The sequence below is a fragment of the Lolium perenne genome, chromosome 5, assembly GCF_019359855.2.
Source record: "Lolium perenne isolate Kyuss_39 chromosome 5, Kyuss_2.0, whole genome shotgun sequence".
NCBI classification, from domain to species: Eukaryota; Viridiplantae; Streptophyta; class Magnoliopsida; order Poales; family Poaceae; genus Lolium; species Lolium perenne.
Window position 1 is genome coordinate 215,941,850 of NC_067248.2, and position 22,493 is coordinate 215,964,342.

The window sequence follows — 22,493 nt, forward strand, 5'->3', positions numbered from 1 at the left end:
CATGTGGAAGACCCATGCCTTCAGGAGAGCTCTAGGACCGTTGCTGAGACAACTTGATGCCGAGTATGACGTTCCTCTGCACTGTACCATTACTTATAAATTTCTTGCAATGGCTCATGGTAATTGTCTGCAACCTGACTCTATCTCCTGGCAGCAACAAGATGGCCCAGAGCCCACGCAAGCCGATGGCTCCCCCTTCGAATTCCTTCCTCCGGCCCCAGTGGTTCTCTTCTACCAGAGCTCGCCACCCCTGAAGAAGGTCATAATGCAGAGTCAGCCGATTTCACCGAAATCGGCTCCCAAGAGTAAAGCATCTTCGGGACCAGTTGCCCCCCGAGCCTCAACTCAGGCGAGGACGGCAGTGAGGAAGGTGGCTGCCAGAAAGACCCTGAAGCGCAAAGCTCCTGCCCAAGAAAGCTTGCACGTAAGTTGACGTGTGTCTTGACCATATTTATCTGCCCTCCCAGTCTTCTGCAACATGCTTGTACTTCTTTCTACAGACTTCCACTGAAGAGAACTCCAGCGGGGAAGCAGAGTCCAGCCAGAGGGATTCGAGCTCGGGTAATTCCGAGAGGTCTACCACACAAAGCCAGACGGCCTCGCCAGCGCCGGCTTTTAAGAAAAGGTCGACTCCCGAGCCTACTGCTCCCCAGGCTCCAGTTAAAACAGGGTCACACGTGAAGCGTCGATGCGTCAAAAGGGCTCGCAAAGACCCCTAGGTTTCCTCGCCAAGCCAAGAGGTTTCAAATGTAATTACCTCACTGGTTCACATTTCATGCTGTCCCATTGCTACTTGGATCGGCTCACCATTTCTTTTGCAGATTAATGAGACTTCTAGTGAGGACGTTGAAGAGGTACTGATGCCATCCGTCACGCTAGACCTGGCAACCTCAACGCGCGGGGTTGATCAAGTGGCTAACCTAGCCAAGCCCACGGAAAAGCCGATTGTCACGACATCGGCTGTTCCTCCCACCTTGGGAGAGGTACACTCCACTTCCTTGGCTCTATCCCTTTCTTCGCTGTATACTAATGCTGTTCTTGTTTGTTGTGTCAGGGTTGTGACCTTTCAAGCTTGCTGACGTTTGACCCTGAATCCATCGAGCCAGCTACCTCCAAGGCAGGGGAAGAGCCAAGTCCTAACACAGTCCATGGTCCACTCCAACGTCTCAAGGCTTTGCTCTCCTCCTCAGTTGAGACCCTGGTTGAGAATCCTGAAGAAGTCAAGGGCATCCTCGAAGATATCCAGCCCCATCTCCCTGTGACACTGCAAGTGAAGCTTTGGCCAGCTGTGACGCTGTCGGTCTTCAAGTCAAGGGTGCAGTCAGCTCGTCAAAGAATCAATCTTCGCCACGCCCAGCTTCCATTAAGGGCCGATATTGCAGACAAGTGTCAACGGCTCAACGAGAAAAAGGCTGCTTTAGACGCCAAGACTGACACTTCTGCCAATAATGCCGAGCTCGAGACCCTGCGTAAGGAACTGGAGAACCTTGAAGAGAGGGTCAGAGTGACCAAGCAGCTTATTCAGGACAAGGAAGCCCTTATCGCCCGCTCTCAAGAGGAAGCAAAGGGTCTCACAGCCGCTCTGAAGACCGATCTGGCTGACATCCGTGCCCTGAGCAGTCAATTAGTGACGGTCAAAGACGAGGACGACGAGGCTGAGATCGCCGAGGTGGATCGTATCCGTGCTGACGCTCTTCACGCCCTCAACGCGTTTCTTCAGTAGAGCCTTTCTGTGTAAACTGTCAAATGTTTTGCTGAACTTGTGCCTCTAAAGTCGATGACTATGCATCGGCTTTTATTCTGAAGTCGATGCCTTTGCATCGGCTGTACCTTTATTCGTGCATATCCTCCAGTTTTCCCTATGACTTGCATGTACAGAAATGTACAGAATTTTTTTTTTACTGGCCGATTTTCCTATCGGCCCCTCACATTTCACTGCCCATGTATCCCACATGTTCCTCTAATTATGTGCCCCCCGAGCCGAATCTGTCAGGTTACTGCAGATATCGGCTCTGCAGTTATCCAAAGAACTAGCCCTGAACATCGGCTCTGCAGACATGACCAATGCCGATTTCTTTGAGCTCACAAGCCGATGTAAACCCATACCCTAGCTTTCCGTCACCTGTTAGATCGACGCTGAACACAGGCAAAACGTATGGCAAGGATAATATGGGCCGATTGCTGGAATCGGCCCCCATCTTGATTGCATTGCTCAAAAGAGGTTTACATCTTGTTCGTGCTTCACTATGACTACGTGACATGCTTGAGACAAGATCATTACTTTTCATTTTTTGGGGCCGATCACAAGGATCGGCCTTCCCATGTACGTTCATAGACTTTGTTCTTGTTACACGGTCAGGCCAGTGGATAAGACCAGCCTCACCCCGTTTTTTGACACGTCGATGTACTCGCAGTCGTCCAAAGTGATGCCTGAGAGTGGCTCTTGGCCTTCCGTCTCCCAAACGTTCATGCCAGCCGTTGAAACCTCGGCTGTATCGTCTGCATGGACGACTTCTACTTTGTCTCCATCCCACTGTATTAAGCATTGGTGCATCGTAGATGGAATGCAACAGTTGGCGTGGATCCAATCTCTCCCTAGCAGGACAGCGTAAGTGCTCTTGCTATCGACAATGAAGAACGTCGTAGGGATGGTTTTCCTCCCTACGGTCAGATCCACGTTCAGAACACCTTGTGCATCAGATGCTTGGCCGTTGAAATGGCTCAGTGTCACGTTGGTCTTGATCAGATCCGAGCTAGAGCGTCCCAACCGACGTAGCATGGAGTATGGTATGATGTTGACTGCCGCTCTGGTGTCCACCAGCATCCTATTGACAGGCTGCCCATTGATATAACCTCGTAAGTACATGGCCTTCAGGTGTCTGTAACTTCTTTCACGTGGCTTCTCAAAGATAACCGGCCGTGGGCCGCAGTCAAGTTGTGCCACAGGTGCTTCGTCTATTCCAGGAGCACAAAACTCTGCCGGAAGAATGAACACCATGTTTGTACTAGCCGATGTCTCATCATCGGCTTTCCTTTGCTTGGGGCGCCACTCCATCTTTTGTGGTCGACCCTCTTCGTCTAGGGTTCGTTGAATTTTCGCGGCCAGATCGGGCCGCGCCATCCTTAGCGTGTGCAGGTATAACCTTTCGGCTTCCTCCAAGCCACGCAGTCGCTGAACCCTACGCTTTTGGGAACGGCTGAGTCCATCAGGGCACCACCTTGGCCGGTGGTACTTGTCCTCTTCTTCTTCATAGTCATCTTCCAACTCCTCGAGGTCTTCTTCCCGAGAGGACTCAGTTCGCTTGTTCCTAGATGGGAGAGGCCCAAGGCGTTTGAACACTGACACGTCTGTTGCACCCTTCTTCTTCTGTCTACATTACGGCGATTGCCGATTGTAGGCAATCGGCTCATTCCTGAATCCCAGCAGTGTTTGAAGAAAAGACAGTCCCAGTGCTTGTCCACGTCGTCTTGTTCTCTTGACCTTTCCTTGGCACGGCGCTCGTATCTCTCCTCATCGCGATCATGCCGACGATGTCTCCTGGCGTCCCTGCTAGCTAGACAATCCCTTTCATCGTCGCTGTTGTACCACCGGCGTTGGTCGTACTGACTCACGTATTTGTTGAGGAGATGATCAGAGAGAGGTCGTTGATATCGCACATTCTTCACTTCTCCCTCTGTGATGTAGCGTTTGCCATCGTGCCGGAGCCGATCGCGTGGAGCAGCTTCCTCTTTGTCCTTGCTACGAGAGCGGCTGCCCTCGCCTTTGTCCTTACCAGAGTGGTGCCCAGGCTCGACCATGTTGATGCTCAACGAGAAACCTGGCTGGCACCCTTCGGGGTAAGCGTACTCCACCGTGTTAACGGCGGGGAAGGGGTGTGTGTCGACTTTCATGGCGTACTGGTTGAAAATTAGACGTCCTTGTTCTATCGCTATTTGGATCTGCTGACGCCACACCCTACAGTCGTTGGTGGTATGGGAGAACGAGTTATGCCATTTGCAGTATGGCTTTCCGTTCAGCTCCTGTACCGTGGGGATTTTGAGGCCTTCAGGTAACTTCAGCTGCTTCTCCTTAAGTAAGAGGTCAAAAATTTGCTCAGTTTTAGTTACGTCAAAATCAAACCCTCTGGGCGGACCTGGTGGCTTAACCCATTTGCAGGATACGGGGGTTGCCCCCCGAGTCCATTCAGCCACTGCTACCTCTTGATCTCCCGCAGACCCTTCATCTTCCTCTCGTCTCAACCAGACTATCGCACGCTTGAATTTGTCCTGGTACAGCTCTGGGTGGCGCTGCTCATATAATGACAGTTTCTGAACCATGTGCGCCAGTGAAGGGTAGTCTGCTTGGGAAGCCATATCCTTGATCGGTGAGGCGAGACCCACCACCGCCAACTCGACTGCTTCTTTTTCAGTCAAACGAGCCGAATAACATCGGTTCCTCATGGTCCTGAAGCGCTGGATGTACTCTGACACTGTTTCTCCGCGCTTCTGACGTACTTGGGCTAGATCGGCAATGCCAGCCTCGGAAGCCTCTGAGTGATACTGCATGTGGAATTGCTCTTCCAACTGCTTCCAAGTCCGGATCGAATCTGGTGGCAGTGATGTGTACCACCCAAAAGCCGATCCTGTGAGGGACTGTGCAAAGAACCTCACGCGTAGTGCATCTGCAGCTGAGATCGTGCCCAGCTGCGCCAAATATCGGCTTATATGCTCGATAGAGCTGGAGCCATCCGACCCACTAAATTTGGAGAATTCAGGGAGCCGATACTTGGGTGGTAGTGGGATCAAATCGTAGTCGTTGGGATACGGCTTGGAATAGCCGATTGCCCTCCTTTTCGGCACCATGCCGAATTGGTCTCTCAAGATCGTGCTGATCTGATCCGTGGTGCTAGCTGCAGGAGTGGAGCTCTAAAGATTCGCTGGCGTGGCATATTTAGCTAGCCACGCTTGCTTCTCAAGATCTGAGCTAGCTACAGGAGTTGGTCTCTGGACGTTCGTCGGAGTGGCATACTTAGCTAGCCACGTCTGCTTCTCAAGATCTGATCCAGAAGCTCCTCCTGCTGTTCCGGAAGTCCCTGCTGTTGCAGCCTGGTTCGTGAGTGCCCGATTCATCGCTACTGGCACGTATGTGCACGTGTATCCGTGAGGGATCTCCTTAGGCGCCTCATACAAGAACTGGTAGTCGCTAGGATCGCCACCGATCTTGTAGACGATGAATGCCGGTGTACTCGGCACCTCTGGTGCTGCCAGCGCGAACGGCAGCGGTGGTCGGCTCTGGAGTGGTAGCTCTCCTTGGTGAGTCCCTAGAGCAGGTCCTGACGGAGAGTACTGATGCCTCAAGATTTCATGGAGCACCCGAAGGGCGACACGCTCCAAAGCGTTCACCAGGCTCTCAGAATGGCGGTGTAGCGAATGAGCTACCATGAAATTGATCTCCTGACGCAAGGACCTGGTGCGTTCTTCTGAACGGGTGGACAGGTCAATTCCGTCGAGCGCGCCTTCAGGTGTGAACCCTCTCCACCTGATGCCATGCGAGCGAGTTCTGTGGAAAGAGCCGATGAGGTCGGCCTCGAGGATAGCTTTGACGTCATCATACTTCTTCTTGAGCTCCTCGGGCAGATCCTCGTACGTGACTGGAGTACCTTCCGCCATCTCAGATGTAGATGGCGATGCAGTTGATATCGAAGACGGTCCCACCGGGTGTGCCAAGATGTGTTGGCGTCCGAAACCCACCGGCGAGCTACGGCTGGCAACACAAAGAGCCGGGAACAACCTTAGGGCTGCGGCTGGCCCTGGTCCCTCCGAGCGACGGCCCGCAAAGCTCTTGGTACACACGTCCCGATGCTGGTGCAAGGGCGTGCCACCTGATCTATACCTGATCAGGAAGGTAATGGATTTTCTTCGCTTAGTTTCCTGCATGGCATACACGTAAACATTAAATACGAGCCTCGATCGGCTCTCAGGTTGTCCTGTGAATCGGCTCAAGGAGCCGATCCACCCATGGTTCGTATGAGGTCTACGATCACATGGTGGTCCTGCTTGATCAATATGTAGCTAAAACGACCTACGACGATTTAGGGTTTTCACCACATAATCGGAACATCCTACTCGTGATTGAGCCTGGCAGCTACGCACGGTGATAATAAACCGACCCTAGACAAGGCCTAAAAACCAACATTAAGTTGATCCCCGGAACATCTTGTCTAGGGTTAGCAAACTACACCCTACGTACCACTGGATCCTTCAACCCGTTTGTAAGGCCTAACTATGCAGATATTAAACTAATCCCTGAAGAATCAAGGAGCAATCATAACGGATCGGATCTACTAATCAATGATCAAGCAAGGTGCCGCCCTTACACCTAAGAAAGGTGTAAGGACGGCTAGACGTCTAAGGGTTGCATGGACGGAAGCATGTAGCACGGTAAAACAATGCTAACCCTAACACATCTATGATAACTACGTTGCTCGCCATCAAAAAGGCTTCAGTACGAGCAACGCATGAACGACGAATAAACGTATACTGCCTAGATCGTAAGATGCGATCTAGGCAGCATGATGCTTACCCGGAAGAAACCCTCGAAACAAGGGGTCGGCGATGCGCCAAGATTGGTTTGTGATGAACGTGATTGTTGTTCTTCTTGATAACCCTAGATACATATTTATAGTCCGTAGACTTTCTAACGTGGGAATAATCCCAACCGTGCACGAGCCAAATTCTAACTAACCGACACGTATCCTACTATATTTACAGATACAAGGGCAAACTGCCCAATCTTCGTGTATAAGGCCGGTTCACGTATTTCTTCTATGTATATTCTTCAAGCCCAATCTTGATCGCGGCCCACCTCTGACTCGGTCAAATTCTGGTGATAACAGTTATTCCCTATGCCAAAATATAGTACGTATAGGATTTTTTTTAAGTTGAACAATGCAAATTTTGAACAACTTTATACAGAAAGTTATCAACATCTAGAATATCAAATCAATACCGTTAGATTAAAGATAAAGTATACTTCAGTATGGTATATATAGGGTTTGTATATATACATATTTTCTTAAAAATCTTAGTTAATGTTAGTAGAGATTGACGCGAAATCTAAGGTTTGGTGGTTAGGAGGGTGGTTGTACCCCATTGGCGTACGCAGCGGGTGTGCCGAGGGGGCCGTGGCCCACCCAGAATTTCGGAAAAAATATTTGATACCCCAATTTGTTTGGGCCGGAAAAAGCCCAACTAGCTGTCCGTGCCCGACTTTCCCCTTCCCCAGAGCGCTAGCCGCCAGGGCGAGGCTGGCCAGACATGGAGACGCTCAGATTTTTCGACTTCGACGCAGGCTCGAGCTTGACCCCCGCTGCGGCGCTGGCTGCCGCCCTCTCCCTCTGCTCTCTACTACTGCTCCTGCTTCGCTCGTCCCTCGGCACCTCCTCCCCTTTCCGTGCGGTTCGGATGTCGCTGCCCTGGCTCGGCTTGGCTCTCAAGGAGAAGCAGGTTCAGCAGGTCTCCAAGTCCCACCCAATCGCGGGTCCCCTTAAATTCTGGCCGGATGCACTGGTTTAGTACTTCAGCAACTGATAGGGACATAGCCACATCAAGTTAAATTCAGTCGGTAGTTTGAGTGTTTGACACTGTATTTTGTGCTACTATTAACATTCCCTTTACATTGATTCAATTGGTAGTTTGACACGTAAAAATGAAGAGGAATATATGTCACTTACATTTTTGAATGTTTCTATGGTGTGTATAAACGAAGAGGAATAGCCAAATCACGATACTTTTTGGAAATCATGAAGCAACGAAGCAAATTCCTTCCATATGATCGTGCACATTTCATATAAATGTATTAAACTTCAATGTTGACTATCGATTGGCAAACTTTTATCATAATTGGAGGAGCGCAATTTTTTTTTGTGTGCCCACCCTTTGATTTTTTCCTGCGTCTGCCACTGTTGTGCCCCCATCCCACAAGAGTTCAAATCCCGGGTTTGACATCTGTGTGTGGGAGGCGACGTTTCCATCGATAGCGAGATGTTTGTGGTGACTTCATCAATTTTAAGATCCAACCCGCCGGCTTAGTCTTCCGAAAATGCTGATAGGGATAGGATATGCGTGTGTGCGTTCATAGGGGTGAGTATTTGCGCGTGTATATACGTCTGCATTTGTAATCAAATGCACTGCGTTTGTAATCAAATGCACGCTATATTATGGCCAATTGACCAGGAAGAGCAGATTTTTAATCACTACAATTGCGCAGCCCAACGAATATGTGTCCATACGGCCCATATTAGTTTTGGACCGAAATCAAAATGTGGAAGCCCAAACCTGTCGACTAGGATTTTACTGCTCCCACCCAAGTTTATACATCTGATGGAAGCTCAGCTTCTAAGTCTTCCCTGAACGTTGTTTTTCTTTCGATCACCCCCTTTGTTCTGTCAGAATCTCGAACACGCGCCACGACCAAACACCCAAGCCTGGCCACGACCAAACACAGGTCAAATTGACACTTTGTTTTGCAGCTTGCAAGGAAGCAAAGCAGGGTAGCAGCTCTACAGCCATCATAAAAAAAACTCACTGATAATTCTTACAGATCCTGCATACACCTGCAGACTGCAGTTCACCCTTCACAATACTCTCTACTCTTATATCATTGAGTTTTTTTTTTTTTTTGATAGCAATGCACTTTATTGATCAAATCATCATAATGTCATTACAAAGTGCATCCCTTATACACACGGGAGCAACAGAATGCCACACACTACTCTCAAAGGACTCACACTCCTTGGCTAGTAAATGAGCAGCGACATTTGTTACACGGTAGACATGGCAAAACTCACAGAAAGCAAAACCTCTGGACATCAACTTGATATCTTCAATCACCGGCCCGCACAATGAGCGATCAACCTCCCCAGATTTAATGCGTTGGATCACCGAGAGGCAATCCGAAGCGATGATGATCTTGGGGAAGTCCTCCTCCTGGGCAAACAAGAGTGCACGCCGAACGGCAATGGCTTCCGCAATCTCTGGCATGACAACCTCATCGTATCGCTCGCCGCAAGCGGCAAGGAACGATCCCTCATGGTTACGAGCGACCACGCCAGCTCCCATTCGTCTGGACGTCGCGAAGATGGCAGCATCAACATTGATAAGAACAGTACCTTCTGGCGGTGGAGTCCACTTGGCCCTGGATGAGGAGGACTCACACCTGTAGGTAGGAGCTGTCTTGTATAAATTGTTTAAAATCATCTCGATATAAGCCTTCGCCTTGGCCGCAGTAGAATCGCCGTCGCGGGCCTTGTTCCGTGCATCCCATATGTGCCACAGAACAACCATCACCATTGTGGCTTCCACATCCGTGCAGCGGTCGAAGACGCGCTGAAGATACTACATAGTTGAAGCTGATAACCTCTCCCCGACATAATCTCTCCCCCGAGGCGGCGGCGCCGCCCGCCGTCCCAGGGAGTTCCCCTCCACTCCGCCCTCCTCCCCTCCCCTACAGGCCCCCCTCCTCCGCCGCCGTCGCCGAGGACGCCGCGGGGCAAAGCCCCTGTGGTGAGACGGCGGTGGCGGCTCGGTCCTCCGTCGGCAGAGCGCAGCGCGGCCTGCGGGAGCGTGTGGGGGCGGTGGCCTACACCCTCCTCCTCCATCGACTGAACGCAGTGGGATGGCGGTGGCCGGCGGATCTCCGGCGGCCGGCGGCGGATGTTGGCTGCGGTGTGGTCGGATCTGGGCCGAAGGTTCGGATCGCGATCCATCGCGGCTGCGTCTCGTCAATGGCACGAGGAGGCTTCGCTGGGTCTTCTTCGCGGCTTGAGGACGTCCGGGTCTTCGGCCCGGGCATGGTGGTGGTGGCTGACTTCATCCACCGAAGGCAGTCGGCCAGGCTGGCTGTGTTGGATTTTTCATCCCACTTTCAGCGCCGGCAGCGAGACGGGGAGGCATAGTAGCCGGTGAAAACCGAGCCGACTCCGGTCATGGCGGGCGATGGCGGCGTCTGCGTCGTTATCTTGTTGAAGGCATCGTCAAGCAACTATCGCTAACCTACTCGTTCCGGCGGCGAGATGGAGGAGCTTCGAAGCCGGCGATGGTGTCGCCGGTGGAGGGTTGGAGTGGCCAGCCCAGGATGGTCGCCGACGTGGGGGTCTGACCTGAATAAAGGCGGCGGTCCTAGGGCCTCTCTTGCGTGAAGAGGAGGACCTACCGGAGGCCTGGACTCGTGATCTGGCCGGAGTGTTGAGTTCCGGAAGGCTCCGCCGATGAATGTAACAGTGCTTTTGCCTGGAGTTTGTTGGATCGGAGGTATTCGGTCGTGCGCACCCATGTTTTTATTCCGACCGATTGGTTCTGGAGGGAGCGGCGCGAAGCTCTTTTTCTTTGATTGACATCAAGTGACTATGGATCCATGATGAAAGTCGGAAGAAGAGAATTTCATGAAGGCCGGAGGGGAGGACTAGCTAAGGGAGGTTCAAGTCTTTGCGATGTTGAGAGACTTGCTTGGTGTTCCGGGCTTCACAGCAGCGGTATGAAAGTGGGGGCGACAACACAGGTGAAGTGCAGAGTCCTACCTTTCAGGGTGAAAACCCAAGGTCTGGCCTTAATTGGTTGTGCCTGGCAATGTCCTTGGTGAAGGCATTTGTTTTGAGAGCGGGGACTAGTCTGTAATTCAGGTGTTGTCTTGGCGGTGGATGTATTGCTGTTGTTAGGCCCGAGATACTGTAGCGGGACTTTTGTTTCTTAGTTTTCTTTTCTTGTTTTTGGTTGTGTGCATCCGTAGTGCCATTAGGGTGGTGCGTTGTTGCAGAGGCTGGGTGTAATTGGTATCTTCTTGATATTAATATATTCCCTTTATCGAAAAAAAATGTCCGCGATGAAACAAACCCCTTGCGCTGTAAGTGAACATTGAACTCGGTTTTGATTTCCTTCCCCACCTCACCCGCAAATTGGCAGAACAAGAGGGTATGCTCGACGGTCTCATGTTGTCCGCAAAAAATGCATATGGGGGGAGGCCGGAATATGACGCTTCTGGAGTTGATGGCCACATGGTAAGCAATCATGAGCAAATCTCCATAGTGTGATTTTAATCTTCCCAGGAGCAATTCCGTGCCATAATTTCTTCCATAGCTTTGAGTTGTCTCCCACAGCAGACGATGAACCACGACCCGCACGGCTGCGATCAGTGGCAAATCGTTCCTCCCGAGCAAGGTGATAGGCAGACCGAACAGTGTATGTGCCAAACCGTGAAAAAGGCCACGATACAAAGTCCTCGCCGCCATGTCGGCTGATCGGAACCTGAAGAATCTTGGAGCATATATTGTCTGGGAACAAGCTACGGATCAAATCAGCATCCCACGACCTTGAGTCTTCATGAAACAGGAAGTCCACCGTCAGGTCATCATCTAGGGGAACTAGGGTTCGAAGAGTCCGGGGAGGAATTCCAGGAATCCAATTATCAGTGAGGATCCTTGTCTTCTTCCCATCGCCAATACCCCAACGAACGCCTTTCTTCAGAAGCTCCATGCCAAATTGTATGTTGCGCCACGTGTATGACGAGGACCGGGGTTTTGGAGCATCCCAGAAGTAACAGTCTGGATAATACCTTGCCTTTAAAACCCTAGCACATAGCGATGTTTGATCTGTTAGAAGGCGCCAACACTGTCGCCCCAACATCGCCTGGTTAAAAAGAGGTAAGTCCCGGAAGCCCATTCCTCCAAGGGCTTTAGGAGTAGACAGCCACTCCCAAGATCGCCAGTGAAGTTTTCGCTTCCCATTTTCCATCCCCCACCAATGGTTGGCAATTGTTTTACGCATCGAATCGCAGTTTGCAACGGGGATTTCGAAGCAACTCATCACAAAGGTTGGAATGGCCTGGATAACCTATTTGAGGAGGGTCTCCTTGTCGGCCCTGGACGCCGGCCTATCAGACCATTCATTCAAGTGCTTCCACATGCAACCATGCAGAAAATTGAAAGTGCGGGTAGGAGAGCGTCCCACTTCTGTTGGCATGCCCAGGTACCGTTCTTGCAAGGCTTCTAAATGTACACCCAGCTTCTGCATAACAGCCCCTTTGACAGATACAGGGCAATGATCGCCAAAGAAAATCGATGATTTATCAAGGTTGACCTTCTGGCCCGACCCCGCACAGTAAGTCTCCAGAGTACTGTGCAAAGCATCTACACTCCTTCTATCAGAACGGGCAAAGAACATGCTGTCATCTGCGAACAGTAAGTGAGATATAGGGGGTCCGAGTCTACCATTACATAAACCTTGTAGTTCTCCTCGGGCCTCCCGTTGTTGCAGAAGACAAGATAATCCTTCCGTGCATAAAAGAAAGAGGTAGGGGCTTATCGGATCCCCTTGTCGGATTCCCCTCGAGGGGATAACAGGATCCGTGAGCTCTCCATTTACTCGGACTGCATATCTGACCATCGTGACGCACCTCATGACAGTATCAATCCAAGACTAAGCAAAACCAAGTTTTTGGAGGCAACCCAACAGATAATTCCACTCAACCCTATCATAAGCCTTCATCATATCCACTTTGAGAGCAAAAAAGGGCTGCTTGGATCTTTGTTTCCTGATTGTGTGAAGACTCTCATAAGCAATCAGGGCATTATCCGTAATTAAATGGCCAGGAACAAAGGCGCTTTGATTTTCAGAAATGATCATTGGCAGAATAAGCTTCAGTCGATTTGCCAGGACCTTTGAGGCAATCTTGTAAAGCACATTACAGAGGCTGATCGGACGAAAATTCTTTAGATGTTCAGGATTAGTCACCTTTGGAATCAAAACAATGACGGAATCACAAAGCCCATCCGGCAATGGACTCCCATCCAAGAAACTCCTAACAGCCAGGCAAATCTCCTCCTTAAGAAAATCCCAGTGGGTTTGATAGAACAGCGCCGGAAATCCATCCGGGCCGGGCGCTTTAGTAGGACCCATCTGAAATAAAGCAGTTCTGATCTCTTCATCAGTGTATGCCTTGGTCAAATCTGCGTTCATCTCAGCAGATACTTTGCTAGGGATAGCATCAATAACAGCATCGATGGCCAAAGTTGGTTCAGAAGTAAATAAATTCCCATAAAACTGTTGTACCATACCTTTGATGCCTGCCTGGTCATCGCAAATAGATCCATCATCTCGGATCAGAGACTTGATCTTGTTGGCTCGCTTGCGTGCAGTGGCTCGTGCATGGAAGAACGCCGTGTTCCGGTCCCCTTCACGAAGCCACTCGACACGAGACCGCTGGCGCGCCATAATCTCTTCGCGTTCGAAAAGTTCGCAAAGGTCCTTCTCTAGCTGGCGGATCACAGGCACAGAAACATCCGACGCCTCCATCCGCAGGTACTTCAGACGCCTTTCCATTTTCTGAATTTTCCGGCGTATAGCACCGAAAGCCTCTCGACTCCAGTCTTGCAGGGAGCCAGCGACTTGATGAAGAGTAGACCATGTCGCTTGCAGCGACTTATCACCCCCTGCCTTCTCGGTCCACGCCTTCTCCATAACCTCTCTGTAGTCTGGCGCTCTCAGCCATGCGGCTTCAAACCGAAAACCTTGCTGGACTGGGGTTTTTGAGGAAATATCATTCATCCTAGAGAGGTTAATAAGGATGGCTAAATGATCAGAGGTTGTCGTAATGAGGTTCTCCACGTTACAATCATCAAAGAGAGCCATAAAATCCCCATTGCGACAGCTCGATCAAGACGAACTTTGACATGATCCTCGGCAGATTGTCTGTTATTCCATGTAAATTTGGGACCCGAGAAGTCCAAGTCCACTAGACCACAATCATCCAGACACTCACGGAACAATGACATATGTGCCTCTGATCTATCACGCACCCCAATGTGCTCATCTTGGCTAAGGGCTTCGTTGAAATCACCACAGCAAATCCATGGTCCCTCCCGTTCCGAACGTAGTCGCCACAGTAAGTCCCAAAACTCATGACGTTGATCTCGCCGAGGCTCGCCATATACAAACGTTGCCCGCCACGCAGTCTCTTTCTCCGATGAAACAACCACATCGATAAAGTGTGAACTGAAACCTTTGAGAGATACTGTGAACTGCGACAACCAGAAAAGTGCGAGGCCACCACTTTGACCCACACTGCTGACCGCAAAACTGCCAGAAAAACCTAGAGACCACATGAAATTCTGGGCTCTAGTGTCCTTCATCTTCGTCTCTGACAAGAAGAGGAAGGAGGGTCGAAACGTCCGCACAAGCCAGCGGAGCTCGCCAACCACCGAGTCCGACCCCAGACCTCGGCAGTTCCAGCATATGATACTCATTGCGTCGGGCGGGACTGCTCTGCAGTCGCCGCCAGATCCGCCGATCGAGGAGATGCTGGAGCATCTGGTTTGTGTTTCTTGTTTGAGTCCGCCACTAGCTCTTCTCCACCATCCTCCGTGGCTAGATGGGTGGTGGGCACCAGGGGCAGGGCGCCATCAGACCCGCCAGTAGGAACAGCCACCACCAGGTCAGTGCATGGTGGCACCGCAGCTGGTGCCTTGCGTTTATACACCTTCCGTCCCAAACCTCTCTGGGCCTCTCCTTTCATCAGAGCAGCCGTTTTCCTTGCATTGACATCACCTGCCGAAGGCTTCCTCTGCCTAGGTTTCTTCGGTTTGACTGGTGAAGTAGCCTCACCGATGCCTTCATTGTCCTTCTGGTTTTTATCCGTCTGCATATTGGGGCCAGTACGTCCACTGCCTTGCCACGAACCTTGGTCACTTAAAGGAACTTTGACCCGAGTTCACACCAGGTGCTTTCTTTTCACGATCATCCGGCACACAAAGACGTGGGCCGTGGTATGGCAAAAAACCCTCGTCATCCCTCTCAGCTGGGTTCAGACACAGAGTTGAGGCATGTCCCAATAAACCACATGAGAAGCAGAACGTCGCGAGACATTCATACATGACAGTATAATGCTCAGTTGCTTGTCTCTTCTGGGAGAAGACAGATACACAGCGCATGAGGGGCTCCTTGATTTTTATAGCTGCCCGAAACCTCAGATAATCACCCCATGCACGACCCTTGTCATCAACGTCCATCTTCCCCACCTTGCCAATGCGACCAGCCAGCTCTTTTCCCCATTGATTGTTCATGAGGCCATAAGGGAGATTCAGAATGCGAACCCACACATCAAGCTCCTCAAAGCAGTACTCATAAGGCCGTAAGCTGGGATCGAATTCATTAAGGATAACAGCATGCCTGCCTACATGCCAGGGAGAACCTTCTTGTACCCGAGATTTGTCTGCTTTGGTTGCAAATTCGGCCATGAACTGGTTCAGTCCCATAGAGCGTACCTCCAGACCTTTCGGATTGCCCCACGCTGCACCGAGTGCGGCTTTGATCGTACTGATATGGAGAACATTTGGTGCCAGAACCTTCCCGACGAGAGCCCACTCAGGGCAGCCAAGATCTTCATCACCTCCATCCTTGAGGACGAAGGCCTCCGACTCCTGCGAGGTAAGCCGCAGCCTCCCCATCATCTCTGCCACGCCATCGCCCGCTGCTGGTTCCGGTGGATCCGAGCTTGAGGACGCCGCGTGCTTCGGCAGATCGCCCGTCGCGATCGCCAGGTCTTGGCCCGATGGAGATCGGCCAGTGGAAGTCTCCTTCAGCGCAACCGCTTTCCCGTCCATGGCCCGAGCGGAGCAGGCCGGTGCGAGGGAGGAAGGAGAGCGCCGGGGAGAGGTGGAGCGGCGGCGATGGAAACGCCGTCACCAAACGTGGTCTGTGATCTGGTTTCCGCGATCGCCGGAGGCAGGAGCGAAACCCTAGAAAAACAAACAGGGCACAACCACAGGTCATTGAGTTGAGAGTAGTCACGAGTAACAGACAAACAGTACTGTTGCTGTAAAATATATTCAGGATGAAATAGCACCCAATAACCGCAGAAAAAATTAAACGCCAAGTCCATGTCAAAATATCAGATCTCAATAGACTGAATCAGAATAAACAACGAATGGTACATGGGCACGCAATACGTTTGCCAACATAAACTGAAGTTGTTCTTACGAGATAAATTAGCTACAGCGATCATTCTATTTACAAAATTTACATCATCACCTATCATGTCGGGTTTATCAGCATCACCGCAATCCATATCATACCATGTCAAACGCTTGTTTGCTCTGACAGGAAACCCGAGTTATTCTCCACAGCTCAGGGACACTCAACAGGTCGAACCATCAGTGACATCAGACCAACCAATCAGGAGCTATACATTGCGGTCGTATCAAAATGCCGTACAGAGGTTACTCTTCAGGTTTGAAGAACACTCCTGCTGTATGGGGATGGCCGGGCTGCAAAGCCGAGTCCTTTTTGGCTCTGATATTCTAACATGTGTTATTGCTGCTGTCAGTGCATCAACTATGCCAGATTCATCCTGGTCCTCAGACCTCTGGCTTGACGAATCTGAAGCTGACGACTCACAATGTGATCTAATTCTGTCCCATGGAAGTTTGGGTGCTACAACCTTGTTAGTGACACATACATTAGGAGTTACTGCCTTCAGGGTACATTCCGTGTAGAACAACACCCATGGGTGACCTGCAATAAGTATCATCAAGAAATTAGAAACTTAAACTATCAACATCAAGTTACACTAGATGAAGAATTGTTTGAACTTACTAAGAACTTGATCAGCGGTTATCCTAGAGGATACATCTCTATCCAACATTCGACTAATAAGATCCCTCCCATAAGCTGACATTGATTCCCATGGACCGCTGTGGAAATCAAGCTCAACTGTCTTTATAGCTTCAAAGACATCATCGAGAGAGCCCCCTTGAAATGGAAGTGAACCAAGCAGTAGTACATGGAGTAGCACCCCAGCACCCCATATGTCTACTTTCTCAGAGTAACTCCCTGACAGCACCTCAGGCGCCACATAGGCTGGGCTCCCAGCAACGCCAGACAATTTCTGACCTGTTCAGTGGAGACCGAAAACATCAGGTAATATAATAAATTCGAGTTACAAGCATGCATACATATGACTGTTCAAATAAAGCCCTAACAGAAGGTCTTATGCTATTCAGGAGATGAAGTGGAAATCAAAATTATATAAAGATAACAAAGTACAGTAGCATCGGAGCTGTAAGAATCGCCGTCCATTGGCATCTAGATTAGGTAGTACTGGATACTTTAAACTTCGATATTTGAGATAAAGTTCAAATAAATAACAAAAATATTGTCAGTTAGAATCATTTGCTAGGTTCAGCTTTGGTATCAAGCCTTCTGGTCCTAGCTATACTGTCCACTCCTCAGTGTTCATGTAGCTAGTTCCTCACATTGAGCTCCACTTTAGAAGGCAGTGGCATTTTAAGACAACAAATGCATCACTGCAGCAGGACAGAAGAAACTCTTGTATGAATTGATGTGAGTGTCACACAAAATACCCAAAGAAAACAGTGACATACCACAATGCATTAGTGGGTTAACTAGAGTTAGAACAGAGGATAGACACATTTGAAACAAAAGGAAATACAGCAGAACTGCTAAAATCTAAATGTTACCTTACAAAACATAAACAGCTGTTTATAAGAACCAGTGCCCCCTGCAGCCATGCTGACAACTCCAACTCATAGACTATACGACTCCATGCAGACAGACACCACACCACTTCCTAATTCATCAAAATGACTTCAACCATATTCAAACATGACACAGCCTGTTTGGCATGCTCATGAAACACTATGCTGGCCCTCAGACTCGTCGCAACAGGTAATTGCAGGAGAATGCCAGAGAAATTTAACATTAACACAAGGATTAAGTTGCCCATCAGTATAGATTCTCAACTTTCAAATTGACGCCAATAACAAAATTAGTATCAGCAATACCACACAGGACAACAAAACCAAATATCAACCAGCAAGATACCTCAATTCTCTTATAAACCTAGCAGGAAGAAATGGCGTTGATAGCTACTTGCCACTAATTCATGACTCTACAAAATATTTACAGTCATTGATGGGAATGTACAATACAACGGATTTCTTTGTTTGCTGCAGTAGCGTGCAAAGTATGAATCAGTATGCAGCACCGATTTAAAAGCTCCAAGGAAAAAGATCCATCACTGCCAACTCAGCGAGAGGACTTAATGAGAGCACCTAAATCTTGATGCAAAACTGGGCCCAATCCTACTTAACACAACCATCATAACCAAGTGAGCCAAGTCAGTGAACATCAGTTAGTATCAATCATAAGTACTCCCTCTGTCTCAAAAAAAGCTGCTGAAATTTGTCTAGATACGGTTGTATCTAGACATGTTTTTAGTGCATAGATACATCCGTATCTAGAAGAGGTTGAGCAGCTTTTTTGGGGACAGAGGGAATATAAACATGAATTGTCAGAAATGCTCAAAACTTCAACAGTGCTATAGTGGGTCTCAGACTGAGGAAAACTTGCAGATAAATGCCTTCAGAAACTGCAGAATATTTCGAATTGCATTGTCCATGGATGTGGGTTCTCAACTTCAAAACTCCATTCAAATGAGTAACTTAATTCTCTAATCATATCGAGCACAAGAGATACAGATGAATAAGGTTCCTATCAACTCATGACTCAAAATATGTAAGAAGCTTACAGCCTTACACATGTTTCCTTGAATAAGGATTTATATAGACTGGTCTTCTAATGGAATGCACACAAAGAAGTAGTATCAATGATCAGCCGAAATTATACCGGACTGGGACTAATCTAGATTTTAATAAATTGCCAACAAACAAGGATTCTGAAAACAAGTGAGTTAACAACTTGGAGACATATTGAGTGACCAATCCATGCAGAACTGAACTTGAAAAGGTCACTTAACCAAGAGTAAATAGTAAGTGTCCAGCTGACTCAATAGAGCACATCTGATTAGCTGCTATGCAATTAGCATGGCCACAAACATGGGCAACCTGCAAAAATGCTAGGAACCATAGTAAAAAAATTATGTATTTGCATAACAAGTGGATTTTGGTTGCTCCAAACGTACTTTAATATAAGTGATATGAACAATTAGTAATATATACATATGAACTATCTACAGCCACCAATTCTAATTGCTGCAACACCACGCCAATTGTTAAAGGTTATGAAACCTTTTTATGGTCCAATGTGGGGATTCTAATCATTCTTCTATTACTTCTAATTGATGATTTAATTTTGCAATAATAAAGCGACTCAAGATTGTAAATTGTGCTGACGGAGGGCCATTGCTCTGACAAACTCATTGATCACCTAATAAAGCTTAAAAGAAAAAGAAAATATAGTTGCATATGTAAGGTTTTACCATTGGTAACTCTTGCGGCGAGTCCAAAATCCGCGAGTTTCATCTTGCCATTCTTGGTGAGCAAGATGTTCTCGGGCTTAATGTCCCTGTGAACAACCCCCATTTCGTGGCAGTACTTCAGCACGGACATGAGATCCCTGATGATCACAGCCGCGCGGCGCTCGGAGACGGCGCCGACCCTGGCGATCTCGTCGAGCAGGGGCCCGCCGCCGCAGAGCTCCATGACGAGGTAGAACGCGTGGGCGTCCTCGAAGACGGCCCGGAGCGTGACGACGCCCGGGTGGCCGGAGAGGTGCTGCATGATCTCGACCTCGCGGTGGACCGTCTCGCCGCCGCTCTTGGGCAGGGACTTGCACGCGAAGGCCTCGCCCCCCGCCCGCGCGCGGCAGATCCGCACGGACCCGAACTTGCCGCGCCCGATCTGCGCGCCCAGCTCGTACTCGCTGTCGAGGCGTTTCTTGCGGCCGATGCGGGTGGCCGAGTCGATGCAGCCCACCTTGCGCTTCAGGCCCCGACCGGGACTGTCGGGGGCGCCGCGGCCGCTGGCCGGCGGCGCCGTCATGACGACGCCGCGGCGGGCGGAGGCGGCGGGGGAGGCGGAGGAGGAGGGGGAAGACGGCTTCTTGTTGTCGGGGCGCGGGTTGCGGTGGCGGCAGGTGCGCTTGCGGTCGGCGGAGGCGTCGTGGAGGGAGCCGGCGAGGGAGCGCGCGCCCTTGCGCTTCCGCGGGAGGGAGTCCATCGGGGTGGGTGGGAATTTAGGCGGCGGCGGCGGGGGCGGCGGGGGCGGCGTGGCGGCGCCTCTTGCGGGTCATGGGGGTTGGGGATCGGGGAGGTTGGTGGCGAGATGGGAGATGGGGAGGGGCTGGAGGTGGAGGTGGAGGTGGAGGAGATGATCAGATGAGGTCGCGTGGCCCTTGTCTTGTTGGACTCGTGTCTGCCTGCCGCGGGTGGGTGTCCGGTGTCGGTTCGGCGGATCGGGAGCACGGGACGGAGAAGTGAACCGGCCGGCGTGATGGTCCCCGTCCCTTGACTCGCCGACGGTGATCGATTCGACACCGGCTGATGGCGATGGTGCGATTTGTCTGTCTGCCGTGGCGAGATCTTTTCCAGCCGGAGGCAAAGTTCGTGTTTTTCACGCGGGGTAGGCAGACGGCGTCGGAGGTTTCTGGAAGGACCGGGGACTCTCTCGGTCGTGTCTTGCGTTGCGTTGGCCTCGATCGAGTTCATTACGGAATCACGGTCGCCTCGTCACGCGCTGTTCGTGCGCCATGCCGGTGCTGCACCAGTCTCTGCATTCACTTTTTGCACGGCGTACGCCCAAAGCATGTGATTGTTGCAGTGCAGTATACGACTGAGCGCTGCTGCATCGGGTAATAACCCTGCGCGGCTGACGTACGGTTTAGGAAGTCTAGAATACAGATAGAACTTGTGTCTTGTCTTCCACTTCAAGATGATCCATGTACGTCTATATATACTCGCCTATGAGGCTCAATAATATATTCAACATATTACGCCAATCTCTCTCCCTCTCTATCGTTCTACATGGTATCAGAGCGGCGTCGATCCTAACCTAGACGCCGCCCAAGCTTCTGCGCCGCGTCGCCCCCGGGGAGGTCGATCTCCATGATCTACTCTGGGGGCCACGCAATCCGTATGAGGGTTCGTCCGCCGATCCGTTGATCCGCTGCCCTCGAGTCTTTTTTTTTTCAATCCGTAGATTGGTTTTCTTTTTTGCTCCGTCGGTCGCTCGACCGGCTTTTTTTTTTTTTTTGGTTTTGCCGATCATCGATCGGATTGAGTCGCCCACCGCGTTGTCATCACGCGCCTCTACTCCAACCTCGGCGTCGACTGCACCGGCAATCTTCATCAACCGCGCGGCACGGCCGCACGCATCACACACGGGACGCCTACGTGCGACGCAGCAGGCTGTCTCGCCCGCGCGGTCTCTATCGCTGGTCCGTCTTCGCCGTCATCGCCCGGGACATCACCGACAACGTCGCCAACGACTCCAATCTGCGGCACGTCGTCCACGCCATGGCGCGTACAACACCGCCGTCGGTCTGATCAACCGACTGCACGCACGTCTCCGCCAAGCACGTCCCCGAGCACGCGCCTACCACCGATCGAGCTACGGGCTGTCGTTGCATCGCCCTTTGTTCCGCAGCGCTGCCACCTTCGGTCCACGCCACTGGCCTCCAACGCGCCTTCCAGACGTGTACGTTGTTGGTGGCCTCCCGCCGCTGCATCGACTCGCGCCCTGCAGCTACGCCGGCCCCTTGGGCCGTGACATCACCGTGACGCAGTCTACTTCGCCGTTCCCGCGCACCGACGTTCCAAGCTACTACCGCGCCTCCCCTTCGGCGCGGGTCGCCTCCGTCCGCGCATGGTCTTCGTCACGCCGCCGGGTTCTTCCTCGCCTACTTCGAGTACCGCCGCCGCGTCTCCACAGGTAACCTCCATGGCCACTGCTGGCCGTTGTGGGTCCCGCCGACCACCTCCACGTCCATCTAGGCTTCAAGCATGACCACTCCAGGCCGCTGCTGCGACCGCCGCCTTCTACGTCTTCGTCCACCACGACCTCATCGCCAGCGTCATCGACAACCGCGGACTGCATCGGCACCTCTCCCTCTTCGCCCCTCTGCGTCTCGCCACCGCTTTGGAGGCCTCCTCTGCTGGTCCCCCTGACACTGGCGCATGGTCCATGATGGTCCCTACCCCCCGCACGCCCGGTACTGGCAACACCGGTACGTACCTTCGTCCCCGACGCGTCCCCGGGCCTGGCAAGCTCGGACTGGCGCCTCGTCTTCATCGGCTTCGACGACGACCGCGTCACCACCGAGTTCTTCTATGCGTATTCGGTTCTGGCAAAACCAGAGTATGCCTTCGTCCCCGACGTGCGCCTGGTTCTGGCAAAACTATGGTTGCACCTCGTCCTCGACGGCTCCGACTGCATCGACTTCGTCATCGACACCCTCTCCACGACTGCCTCGACGCGTCTCCGTCACTCTCCTCGCGCACTACGCACTTGTGGCTTCATCTGCGGCTACCTCGACACCGGCACCCGACCACGACATCGACCACGGCACCCCCTTCGCTCGGCTCCCTCGACCAAGGTTGCAGCACCCACGCTCTCGGCTACCTCGACATCGGCATGAAGGGCTACCACCTCGCTTGCGCCTCACCAGCCTCCTCTCCAGTCCAAGCATTCGCGACGCAACTCCGTCCA

At 51.2% G+C, this 22,493-nt stretch overlaps 1 protein-coding gene across 1 annotated transcript; it reads right to left on the reverse strand.

Annotated features, from left to right (window-relative positions):
• Nucleotides 1–15,909: 15,909 nt before the first annotated feature.
• On the reverse strand, nucleotides 15,910–20,248 carry LOC127301917 (serine/threonine-protein kinase PEPKR2). Its single transcript, XM_051332215.2, has 3 exons — nucleotides 19,268–20,248; nucleotides 16,624–16,920; nucleotides 15,910–16,542 (listed from the first exon to the last, which is right to left on the reverse strand). The coding sequence occupies exons 1-3, from the start codon at nucleotides 20,004–20,006 to the stop codon at nucleotides 16,229–16,231; spliced, it is 1,350 nt and encodes a 449-aa protein (XP_051188175.1). The 5' UTR covers nucleotides 20,007–20,248; the 3' UTR covers nucleotides 15,910–16,228.
• Between the last annotated feature and the right edge of the window lie 2,245 nt (nucleotides 20,249–22,493).